The sequence below is a fragment of the Anolis sagrei genome, chromosome 9 (assembly GCF_037176765.1).
Source record: "Anolis sagrei isolate rAnoSag1 chromosome 9, rAnoSag1.mat, whole genome shotgun sequence".
Lineage (NCBI taxonomy): Eukaryota > Metazoa > Chordata > Lepidosauria > Squamata > Dactyloidae > Anolis > Anolis sagrei.
Window position 1 is genome coordinate 23148833 of NC_090029.1, and position 13209 is coordinate 23162041.

At 44.1% G+C, this 13209-nt stretch overlaps 1 protein-coding gene across 5 annotated transcripts in view; it reads right to left on the reverse strand.

Annotated features, from left to right (window-relative positions):
* The window catches only part of FRMD5 (FERM domain containing 5), a 105717-nt gene that overhangs the window by 11932 nt on the left and 80576 nt on the right, over positions 1 to 13209 (reverse strand). For all 5 annotated transcript variants that reach the window (XM_067471370.1, XM_060755425.2, XM_067471371.1 and 2 more), the window contains 4 exons: positions 10587 to 10684; positions 9368 to 9491; positions 6484 to 6571; positions 6148 to 6236 (listed from right to left, as the gene is read on the reverse strand). In XM_067471370.1, coding sequence (XP_067327471.1) covers positions 6148 to 6236; positions 6484 to 6571; positions 9368 to 9491; positions 10587 to 10684 — 399 coding nt within the window. The remainder of the gene's footprint in view (positions 1 to 6147; positions 6237 to 6483; positions 6572 to 9367; positions 9492 to 10586; positions 10685 to 13209) is intronic.

Sequence of the window (13209 nt, forward strand, 5' to 3'; positions counted from 1 at the left end):
ACCCCCCAGATTGAGAAACGCTGCTGTAAGAGTCTTAAGGAAAGGGTTCAGGAGCCCCCCCCCCCCCCCGCTATCTCTTGTATCTAACCCAGATGTGAATATCAAATGTAAGAGAACCACAATTAGCTGATGGGGCCGACGTCGGATATAACAGTGACGGAATGAGCCACAATGCAACCACGTCTGGAGCAGGACCGAAAGAAGCCCCATTGAGGGGACTGTGCCAAGAACATGGACAACGTTGTTCAACGCAGACAAATGTACGAAAAGAATGCGCTCGGGGGGTGAGGGCGACAGACTCAATATTGAGAGTACAGATCACACGGAAACAGTCATGCAGCGTACTGACCAGGAAAGGGGGCTAGGGGGGGTTGCAGAAAAATCCTTGGAACCGTCAGCCCCAGTGTGTGGCTGCAGTAAAAAAGGCAAACAGGAAACTGGGGTACATCGACAGCGGGATACAATGCAAAGCAAGAGAAGGGGCCGACTGAGCGCCACAGGGACTGGATGCACTCCTTTCCACTCTGGGGAAGGCAAGGAGAGGAGCCACGCATTGCATTTGGTGAGGAACCACGTACTGCAGCGGTTTTAGGATGATGGTGGGAAGGAGACTGCTGCTTGGGACCATCTCAGGATGAGTGAACAGCCAAGGGTTTGAAGGCCCAATTGCTTAGTGGTCAGCAGTCAGGATGCATTGACTCTCAGGATGCATGATGCAGGGATGAAGGCTAACACTTGGGAAGCACTTTGTATATTGGGGTGTTATGTGGTTTCCAGGCTGTATGGCCAATGTATTCTAGCATCATTTTCTCCTTTCTTTGTTTTGCCTGCCTCTGTGTCTATAGGATGTGATGGGAGTCAAATAAGTGGAGAATATATACCTGTGGAATGTCCAAGGCAAGAGGAAAGAACCATAGTCTGTTAAACAAGCGTAAAGGGCGCAATTCCCAAGCTTGATTTGCATGTGTTGAGTGGGATCCACCCATTAGCATGTTAGTACATAGGGCATCTGCATGGAAGTAGCTTGACCTTTGTTCCCTTTGAATTGTTTGCTGCTTAAAAACTCTGCTGGACTGGCCACATTGTCCGGATGCCCGACCACCATCTCCCAAAGCAGTTGCTCTACTCCGAACTCAAGAACGGAAAATGGAATATTGGTGGGCAGGAAAAGATGGGCCCAAAGCCAACCTTTAAAACTCTGGCGTAGACGCTGAGAACTGGGAAGCCCTGGCCCTTGAGCGCTCCAGCTGGAGGTCAACTGTGACCAGCAGTGCTGCAGAATTTGAAGAGGCACAAATGGAGGGTGAAAGAGAGAAACGTGCCAAGAGGAAGGTGCGTCAAGTCAACCCCGATCGGGACCACCTTCCACCTGGAAACCAATGCCCTCACTGTGGAAGTACATGCAGGTCAAGAATAGGGCTCCACAGTCACCTATGTACCCACCGCCAGTACACTGATCTTGGGAGACAATCCTACTTGGACAACGAGGGATCGCCTAAGTAAGTAAATAAGTAATCTTAAAGACATCCTTAGCCTGTGTCGTGTTCACTGGTTCTTAGCTGCTTGCTGCCTGGAGATCTCCTGAGTCCGGGTAGCGTTCATTAGTGTAAGTCTCGATTCTGGTTTTCTCCCACTCTGGACATCCCACAGTTATCTATACTCCACTTACTTTACCACCATCAGATCTTCTGACGATGTCAGTAGCCACAGATGCAGGTGTAACATCAGGAGAAAATGCTGCCAGAACACATTGGCCATACAACCTGGAAACCACACAACACCCCAGTGATTCTGGCCATGAAAGCCTTTGACAATACTCTGTATATTCTGTGGCCTTTTTGTCTTCAGAACTAGTTCTAGAATTACAGAGGAAACTGAGACATTCAGCCACAATTTGGCAAAATCCTTGCGGCCAGAGATAGGTTCCCTTTCCATTCACGTGGTCCAGTTCCCTGCTTTGACAGACGGAACATATTGGAGTGCTGGGCCTTTTAAGGCCCAGAAAAGGGCTCCCAATGTAACCCTTCAGAAACAGAGGGGGGCAAAAAAATACAGGGTTTTGAATCTGGGCCATTCAGAGCATCCCAGTGCCCTAGATTGTCAACAGCTTGTATGAGGATTTTCCTGGCTGTTTGGTGGGGCCTGATTGGGATCAGCTGTGCGGCAAATCCTTTGATTCGTTTATTCCAAGTCATTTCAATCCCACTTTTCCAATCCCATTTATGGAAAAGGACTCAAAACAACTAACAAACACCATGAATACATGAATTAAGCAATAAACCAGTGAAAAATAATCACAATATTCAAACTGGCACTTTAAGGCTTATATATTACGAGGGTTGAATGAAAAGTAATGCCTCCACCTTCATAATAGATGGCAGTACTGGTATGCGGCAGGTACTGGCTTGTTCAGTAGACTCTCCTCTACAGTCCCATTTTGGCAGGAAGCCTTAGAATTGAATGGTTGTGTTGTTAAAGTGCGAAGTATGGAACCCTGCGCAGACGGTCGGTCAATGTGACTTAAGTAACATGCAGGTATTGACTTCTTGACACAGAAGGTGTCACCCCAAAGGAGATTCATCAGGGAATGCAAGTTGTTTATGGTGATTGTGTTGATGTGAGTACTGTGCGTCATTGGTTGAGTAAGTTTAAAGATGTTGAGGTGACACCTTCTGCTGCCAAGAATTCAATGACTACACGTTGCTTAAGTCGCATTGACCAACTGTCTGTGCAGGGTTCCATACTTCGCACTTTAACAACACAACCGTTCAAAGCTAAGGCATCCCGCGAAAATGGAACTGTAGAGGAGAGTCTACTGAACAAGCCAGTACCTGCCGTATACCAGTACTGCCATCTGTTGAGGAATTATGAAGGTGAAAGCATTACTTTTCATTCAACCCTTGTAATATAAGGCTTATATATTAATATAATATAGTATTAATATATTACTGATGTTCTGTGCTAACAATATAATATATTGTATAAACATTTAATATTGATAATAATATTAGAATGTAATACAATATACTAATAATAATACAATATATGAATTATATATTTTATATTACATGTAATATTACTAATAACATAACAGTATAATGGTATAGTACAATATAGTAATATATGATACTAATATCATGCTGTGCTAATAATATAATGTATTATATAGACATATAATATTGATAATAATGTTATAATGTAATACAATATGATACTAATAATAATACATTATAATAATTGTATATTTTATATTACATATAATATTTCTAATAATATTACAGTATAGTGATATAATACAATATGGGAATATATGCTACTAATATTGTGCTGTGCTAATAATATAATATATTGTATACACATATAATATTGATAATGTTATAATGTAATACAATATATTACTACTAATAATACAATATAATAATTATATATTTCATATTACATGTAATATTACTAATAATATTACAGTATAGTGTTGTAGTACAATATGGGAATGTATGGTACTAATATTGTGCTATGCTAATAATATAATATATTGTATGTACATATAACTTGTAAGCCGCTCTGAGTCCCCTTCGGAGTGAGAAGGGCGGCATATAATGTTGTAAATAAATAAATTATACTTCATGGGTGACCTTTTTGGCCTATGCTTTTATGCCTACGTCCACAATGGACTCTTCCTCCTTTCTGGTTCAAAGGCTCCAGGGAAACAGCCGAAAACCTTCAAGCGGATGAGGAAGGAACTTGGCTCCAAAGGACTGCTCTCCAAACCTTCTGCCCTATGTGGTTTTAGCGGCTCGGTTGTGGTTTTGCTGTTCTTTTAAGTGCCTTTTCATCTGCGGTTTGGTTTATTCCACAAGCCACCTTGGTTATTTTTAGAGGCAGTGTACAGATGTAAATAGACACAGCCAAATCTCCTCTGGGCAACTCCATTTGTGAGCAAGACATCCATCAGAGAGACACCTGGGATGCTCACAGAATAGTAAGAACGGACAAAGGGAGACCTGTCTACAAACCGACCCACACTAGAAGTGGATGAAGAAGCTCACCTCACTTTTGGGGCTTAAATGCACTCTCTTCCTCTTAGGAGGATGTAGGGTGCGAGATGTAGGGGAAGAGAAGAATGAATCATTGAAAAACAATAGCAAAATGTGCTATGGCAGGATGTCCCGCAAAAACAAACTTTTTGCAGTTTAACAAACTTTTCCCATGTTTTTATGACCAAGTAGGAGACAACATATATAACCCAGGAACAAAAATCATGTTAGGTAAAAGTAAAGGTTTTCCCCTGACATTGTCCGACTCTTGGGTGTGGTGCTCATTTCCATTGCCAGCGTTGTCCATAGACACCTCCAAGGACATGTGGCCGGCAAGACTGTTTGGAGCACAGTTACCTTCCCGCCAGAGTGGTATCTATTGATCTACTCACATTTGCATGTTTTCGACCTGCTAGGTTGGCAGGAGCTCATGCCACTTCCCGGATTTGAGCCTGTGACCTTTCTGTCAACAAGCTCAGCGGCTCAGCGCTTTAACCCACTGCACCGCCGGGGCTCCCTTATATTAATATTATATTTTAAATTATTATTTTATATGGGTTTTTATTTTTCGGGCTATATGGCCATGGTCTAGAGGCATTCTCTCCTGATGTTTCGCCTGCATCTATGGCAAGCATCCTCAGAAGTAGTGAGGTCTGTTGGAACTAGAAAAAAAGGGTTTATATATCTGTGGAATGACCAGGGTGGGACAAAGGACTCTTGTCTGCTGGAGCTAGGTGTGAATACACATGCTTGTGTATTTCAGTGGCTTTTGGACAATTTCAACAGAGAGGAGGAAACCATGAAAATGAACAAAATCTGGCTACCAGTATTTAAAAACTCTAAAATTACAACAGCACAACAACAGAGAGGAAACAAACAAGGACATCTAATCACCTCTCAACAAAAAGTTTGCTCCAGGCACTGTTAGGCCATTATATGCTAATCAAGGTGGTCAGTTGAAACATTCACACCTAGCTCCAACAGATATATAAACCCTTTTTCCTAGTTCCAACAGACCTCACTACCTCTGAGGATGCTTGCCATAGATGCAGGCGAAACTTCAGGAGAGAATGCCTCTAGACCATGTCCATATAGCCCGAAAAAACCTACAACAACCCAGTGATTCTGGCCACGAAAGCCTTTGACAATATTATTTTATATACTTATTAGTTTACATATAATTATATTATTATTAATATTACATTTTAAAATATTATTATATATACTTCTTACTTATACTTATCTTCTCTGTGGTGGCCCCACGGCTCTGGAATATTTATTTTATTTTATTTAAAACTTTTGTATCCCGATCTTCTCTACCTCCATAGAGGGACTCAGACCGAATACCCTCCCAAAAGAGATTAGGTTAGCCCCCACTCTTCAATCCTTCTGTTGGAAACATGGATGTTCAGACAGGCCTTTGACACTTGAGTAGACGGAATGGGCCCATAAGAAGCTGCAAGTGGGCAGCTTGTGAATTGACGACAGTTAGGTTGATCTACTGTTGTTTTAAAATTGTATTATTTTGATTTTATGCTACATGTGTTGATGGGGGTTGTTGTTATAATTTTAAGTGGCTTGTTTTTGTACTGTTGTTGTTTTGTTTTCTCTCATTCTCTGTCCTTCCTCCTCCCATCCGAATTGGTGGCGTAGGATGGAATTCTTCGTAATGCATCTTCCTTTGTTTTGAAACCTTGTGTTCATTCATTCCTTCATCCACCTCCTTTCCATTCTTTATTTGTGTGTGAATGGGAAAATGTAGTCTTTAGAGATGTTTCCTTTGGAAGTCATGGAGTTAGAAAGCTTAGACCAAGTATGGGCAAGCTTTGTACTTCCAGGTGTTTTGGACTCCAACTCCCACCATTCCTAACAGCCTCAGGCCCCTTCCTTTTCCCCCTCAGCCGCTTAAGCGGCTGAGGGGGAAAAGGAAGGGGCCTGAGGCTGTTAGGAATGGTGGGAGTTGGAGTCCAAAACACCTGGAGGGCCAAAGTTTGCCCATGCCCGCCTTAGACTCAATCCAGACAGTGGCACTATTCCCCACCCTGTGGACCACCCATCCTTCTCCTCCTCATCATCATTATCATGCCAGCCCAGTGGGCACAACAGGACTCACCATTTGATGAAGTGCACTCGCTTGTTTCCTTGCAAGACGACAAACCCGAAGGGGGTGAAGGCCAGGAAGGCGGCGTTCCCAGACACATCCTGAAACACACAGAGAGAAAGCCTTGTGACGGAGGCCAAAGCACAGGCTTTGTGCATCACCCAACCCTCATGCGCTCCTCCATCTTGCCAGGAAAAAGGGCCGGTCCCAACCGCACTCGGCCTTCTGAATCCGTCCCTTGACACCAAGGCAATGTTCAGGCGATCTGCATTGACCTTGTTGGTCCACCAAGCAACGCCATAAGAAAGCCAAGGAGGCCCTTACATCTCACTCCGGCTGCGGGAATACCTTGCAGGGATGTGGGTCGACGCCATAGGTTTCCAAGGTCTGGGCTTTCCGCAGGAAATTGAGTTCTGACATGGCTGGTGTCTGACCACTGCAAGCAAGAGGGAAAGGCAGTGAGAAGGCTGAGTGAGCCTCAAGGAACGAATTCCCAGTTCAGTTTGCAGAAGATCCTAGAGAACTGTAACTGCGTGGTACAAATTGGAAGCTCATAATTGTTCCAGTTACACTTTTATGACAACCACTCTTCAGAATATAATATAGAATACTAATTATTATTATTATTATTATTTATTTATAGGAGCCCCCGGTGGCACAGTGCCGGAAGGACTGAAGACCGACAGGTCGCAGGTTCGAATCCAGAGAGAGCGCGGATGAGCTCCCTCTATCAGCTCTAGCTCTTCATACGGGGACATGAGAGAAGCCTCTTACAAGGATGGTAACACATCAAAAAACATCCAGGCATCCCCTGGCCAATGTCCTTCTCTCACACCAGAAGCAACTTGCAGTTTCTCAAGTCACTACTGACATGACGAAAAAAATCTTTATTTATACTTTGCCACCATCTCCCGAAGGGACTTGGGGCAGCTCACAAAGCACTCAAAGGTGCAGACATACAAAATACAGTAAGTGCATAAACAATAACAGAAAAACTGCTAATCACCTCCCAACAAAGAATTCCCCCAGGTGGTAAGAAGCCACACCTTGTAACAGCTAGGTAATTAAATGTTAATCAAGGTGGCCAGTTGAAACAATCACACGCCACCATCTCCCGAAGGGACATGGGGTGGCTCACAAAGCACTCAAAGGTGTAAACATACAAAATACATAAACAAAGTGCATAAACAATAACAGAAAAACTGCTAATCACCTCCCAACAAAGGATTCTCCCATTCGGTAAGAAGCCACACCTTGCAACTGCTAGGCAATTAAATGTTAATCAAGGTGGCCAATTGAAACATTCACACGCCACCATCTCCCAAAGGGACGTGGGGCGGATCACAAAGCACTCAAAGGAGTAAACATACAAAATACATAAACAAGGTGCATAAACAATAACACAAAAACTGCTAATCACTTCCCAACAAAGGATTCTCCCAGGCAATAAGAAGCCACACCTTGCAATTGCTAGATCATTAAATGCTAATCAAGGTGGCCAATTGAAACATTCACACCTACCTCAAACAGACAAAGAGTTATTTTCCCACCCTGGACATCATTCCACAAATATGTAAACCCCATTTACCTAGTTTCCAACAGATCTCACAATCTCTGAGGATGCCTGCCATAGATGCAGGCGAATGTCAGAAGAGAATGCTTCTGGAACATGGCCTTGCAAGACACAACAACCCAACAACACAAAAGCAATAATAGACAACATAGCATCATAAAACCCCACTGGTTAAAATCAATAAAAAGCAACAACAGCTGCAGATATAAAACAAAGTGCAATCAATATCAGCCTCATAAAGTGCAAGGTGAAATAATCTCTAGGTCCTTGAATATGTTCATTAAGAATTTCTAAACATGGTCAAAGACTTGTCTAAAAGGCATGTCTTCAATTGTGTCTGAAAGGCTTGGAGAGTGGGAGATAGCCTGATCTCTCTCAGAAGGGCATTCCACCATCGAGAAGGTCCTCTCTCTCGTCCCCACCAACCACACTTGAGATGGAGGTGGGACTGAGAGGAGGGCCTCCCCGGCTGATCTCAAGGCCTGTGCTGGTTCGTCATAGGAGATGCAGTCTTGAAAATAAGTTGGACCTGAACCGTATAAGGCCTCATAGGTAATAACCCGTACTTTGAATTGAATCTGGAAACTTGTTGGCAGCCAGTGGAGTTACTTTAATAAGGGCATCATATGCTTCCTATAATTCGCCCATAGTAGTGATCTGGTCGCCGATTTTTGCATTAATTGCAGTTTCCGGGCTGTCTTCAAAGGCAGCCCCACATTGAGTGCAGTATAGTAGTCCATTCTGGATGTAAGTAAGGCATGGACCACTGTGGCCAGATCAGACTTTGAGGTATGGTCACAACTGGCACACAAGATTTAACTGTGTGAAGGCCCTCCCAGCCACCACTGACACCTGAGCTTCAAGTGCCAGCGCTGAGTCCAGGAGGACCACCAGACTGCAGACCTGTGTCCTTAGTGGGGGTATAACCCCATCAAGCATAGTTGCCACCGTATACCCCAACTGGCCTCACAACTGACTAGGAGGACCTCTGTCTTGTCTGGATTGAGTCTCAGCTTGTTGGCCCTTATCCAGTCCATCACAGCTGCCAGACACTGATCCAGGATCCAGGGAGCTTCCTTGGAATGGGGTTGTAAAGTGTAGTAGAGTTGTGTGTCATCTGCGTAGAGATGGCACCCAACTCCAAAACTCCGGATGACCTCACCAAGCTGTTTCTTGCAGATGTTGAAATGCATGGGAGACAGAATGGAACATTGTGGGACCCCACAGGTCAAGGGCCAGGGATCCAAGCAGGTGTCCCCCAGCATCACCATCTGGGTACAATCCTCCAGGAAGGAGTGGAGCCACTGCAAACAGTGCTCCCAAGACCCATTCTGGAGAGCCGTCCCAGAAGGATACCATGGATGATGGTATTGAAAGCCACTGAGATATTCAGGAGAGCCAGAAGGGACACACTCCCCCTGTCTAGTTCTCTGCAGAGGTCATCCACCAAGGCAATCAAAGCATTCTCCATTCCGTGACCAAGTCTAAAACCAAACTGCAAGGGAGCTAGAGATAATTGGTTTTATCCAAGAATATATGTCTGAGTGCTCTATTAGTCAACAGCAATGGCAGATTTCCTACTCATTGTGTATATGGGGACAAGCAACATTAGCCAGAGAGTTCCAGGAAACTCAGCACCAGAGAGGAGGTAGCCTTCACCTGAGCTCAATCTTGTGGATCTCTGCAATCTTCTTTTCCAGCTTTTCTGAATGTTTGGGGAAAAACTGGAACTTGGAGCTATAGCCCTCAGGGTGCTTCCCGGGGTCATAGTCGCCAATCTCCGCTGAAAGAAGAACAACAAGAAGAGAGGGATTGAGAAATCAGGGCTTTGTGGTGCAGAAAAGCCTGGCATGGTCTTCCCTTCCCTGGTTGCAGCAGGATAAGCGCTAACTGCCTTCACTTGCTCCAGGAGGCCACAGAAGAGAGGAGAAGAGATTCCCCTAAACCTCTTCTCCATCACTCCAACACTTTCAGCATTGCAGAATGGCAGAGGATGGCTGTTGGCTTATGTTGGCCAGGAGCAAGCCATTGAAATCCAAGAGCACATGGACAATTTCACCAGAAAGGAAGAAACCATGAACATGAGCAAAATTTGGCTACCAGTATTGAAAAACATGAGAATCAGGACCGTAACTAATGAATGAACCCCACCCAGACATAGGAGGTCTCCAGGCAGCAAGCAATCAGGAGCTTGTGAACTCCACCCAGACAAAGGATGTCTCCAGACAGTAAACAAAGGGAACGAAGGCAAGGCTACTTGCATGCAGATGCCCCTTACTAAATGACCATGCTATCTTCATGGTTATTTGCATACTAATGGGTAAATACCACTCAGCACATGTAAATCAAGCTTGCCAATTTATATTGCACCCTTTATATTTGTTGAATAGACAATGGTTCTTTCTTCCATCCTGGACATTATTCCACAAGTATATTATATATTCCACTTGCTTGACGAGCATCAGGTCACCTGAAGATACCAGCCACAGATGTAGGTGAAATGTCAGGAGAAAATGCTGCCAGAACACGGCCATACATATATTTATTGATTTTGACTGAATTTTTAATACCCATGATATTGGGCTGTTTATATATTTGCAGATATTGAATTGTACTGAATTGCTTTTTATGCAAGTTGCTTTGAGTCTCCTTGTGAAGAGAAAAGGCAGGGTATGCATAAACAACAACAACAATACAGCATGGAAACCACTCAATATCCCATGGATTTGGGCCGTGAAAGTGTTTCACAATACAATGGGCAGTTTATTTTGGTCCAACTGAATGGCGGAAGGGATGTATCGGCTCAATATGCTGCTTTGCGGTAATCTTTTGGAGCTGAAACCACAATAACTGCGCTTCCTTTCAAAGGTGAGCTCACCCTGAAGGATGTGGGCAGCGAGCAGAGCGGCGTCAGACGTCTTGCAGAGGAGGCGCCCGTGATAGAGGTCCCTTTTAATCTGCAAGAAGACCAGATACCTGGCAAAGAAACCACAGCAAACAGGGGGTTAGTGCCTTTTGCTTCAGCCCCAGCTGCAAGAGAAGAGTCATAGAAGTTAAGGCAGCATTTCTCAACCTGGGGTTCAGGATTCCTGGGGGGGGGGTCGCGATGGGGGTGTCAGAGGGGTCGCTAAAGACCATCAAGAAAAACAGTATTTCCGGTTGGTCGTGGGGGTTCTGTGTGAGAAGTTTGGCCCAATTCTATTGTTGGTGGGGTTCAGAATGCTCTTTGATTGCAGGTGGACTATAAATCCCACTAACGACAACTCCCAAATGTCAAGGTCTATTTTCCTAAACTCTGCCAGTGTTCACATTTGGGCATATTGAGTATTCGTTCCAAGTTTAGTCCAGATCCATCATTGTTTGAGTTCACAGTGCTCTCTGGATGTAGGTGAACTACAACTCCAAAACTCAAGGTCAATGCCCACCAAACCCTTCCAGTATTTTCTGTTGGTCATGGGAGTTCTGTGTGCTTTTTGAATGCTCTTTGATTGTAGGTTAACTATAAATCCCAGCAACTACAACTCCCAAATGACAAAAATCAATCTTCCCTAACCACATTAGTATTCAAATTTGGGCATATGGGGTATTTGTGCCAAATTTGGTCCAGTGAATGAAAATACATCCTGCATATCAGATATTTACATTACAATTCCGAACAGTAGCAAAGTGACAGTTATGAAGGAGCAACGAAAAAAATGTTATGGTTGGGGGTCACCACAACATGAGGAACTGTATTAGGAAGGTTGAGAAACAGTGGTCTAGATGACCTTTAGGGGCCCCTTTCAATTCTAAAACTCTTGCTTGGTATTCAAGTGTGTGTGTGTGTGTGTGTGTGTGTGTCTATCTATCTAGTCACCACAATATGAGGAACTGTATTAAGGTGTCGCAGCATTAGGAAGATTGAGAAACACTGGTCTAGATTACCTTTAGGGGCCCCTTTCAATTCTAAGACTCTCACTTTGTATTTGTGTGTGTGTGTGTATCTATCTATCTATTTATCTATCTATCTATCTAATCACCACAATATGAGGAATTGTATTAAGGTGTCACAGCATTAGGAAGATTGAGAAACACTGGTCTAGATTACCTTTAGGGACCCCTTTCAATTCTAAGACTCTCACTTTGTATTTGTGTGTGTGTGTGTATCTATCTATCTATCTATCTATCTATCTAATCACCACAATATGAGGAACTGTATTAAGGTGTCGCAGCATTAGGAAGATTGAGAAACACTGGCGTAGAACATCAACAAAACCAGATACGTCTTGCATGCTACTTTTTTGCAGAATGTGTGCTTTAGCCCTTAACATGTGTGCTTGTCTTAGCTATATCCTCTTCTGCAATCTCTCTTGACAAGTCTGATAGGATTGAGATGCATCAGCATTCAGATGGCCTTCATTCCATCATTGTATCACTCTTTTGGCCTCTGTCTTGTGCAATCTTAAATTATCTCTTGAGATATATTCTGGCAATTAGAAGGAATCTTAAATCACGTAAACTACAAAGTGTTTATTGGAGGGGAAACTAATGTTCACCACTCGAATCAATTTGCAACACTAAGCAACAGATAATATTCTTTGCAAAGCTGACGCAAAGAGCACATCAAGATTTCAGTGCTGAGCGGCTCCTAGGGCTAAGGCCATCATCATCCATCAGTGAGGCTCCTGTTCCATTTCCTGCCTTTCCAACCCATAAGAAATAGGGTTGACCTACATTAATTTACAGACATAGGCTCTAAAATTAGATCTGCTCCCGCTTTACATTTCTGGACAAAAACTGCTTGGTTGCAAGGATGGCACTTCCCTTCTCTTCCAAATCCTTTTCACCTGCAGTTGGGAGATAATAACATGGCAAAGAAGCCACTGGATCAAACGAATGCCAGATGATCCAGACCATCGAAGAGCCACTCAGGTCTGCCCCTTGCTCGGCATTGAGGGCTGTTGCCATCCCCCTGATTATTATCATCCTTGCAAACGAATGAACGGACGTCCAGGGCGGGCGCTGACCCAGAGCATTCCCAATTAGCATATTGCATGCGGCTGAATATCTGTCGGAGACAGAGGCTGTTTCGCTGCCCGTTTTGCATTTAAATCGAGGTCTCCTGGGTGCACAGCAGAGCAGAGGCTGGAGCTACTGATTAGCATAAAAATCTGCAACGCAAATGAGCTGGTTCCTAGGGCAGTGGGCTTCCTTGGGAAGCACTGTCTCTGGAGGGACCAAGCCACATGCAAAGAGATCTGCACCCAAAAAAGTGGCAAGATTTATCAGATCATCCTTTGGGATGGAGCCCCCGGTGGCACAGTGGGTTAAACCCCTGTGCAAGCAGGACTGAAGACCGACAGGTCGCATGTTCGAATCTGGGGAGAGCGAGGATGAGCTCCCTCTGTCAGCTCCAGCTCCTCATGCAGGGACATGAGAGAAGCCTCCCACAAGGAGGATAAAAACATCAAATCATCCAGGCGTCCCCTGGGCAACATCCTTGCAGACGGCCAATTCTCTCA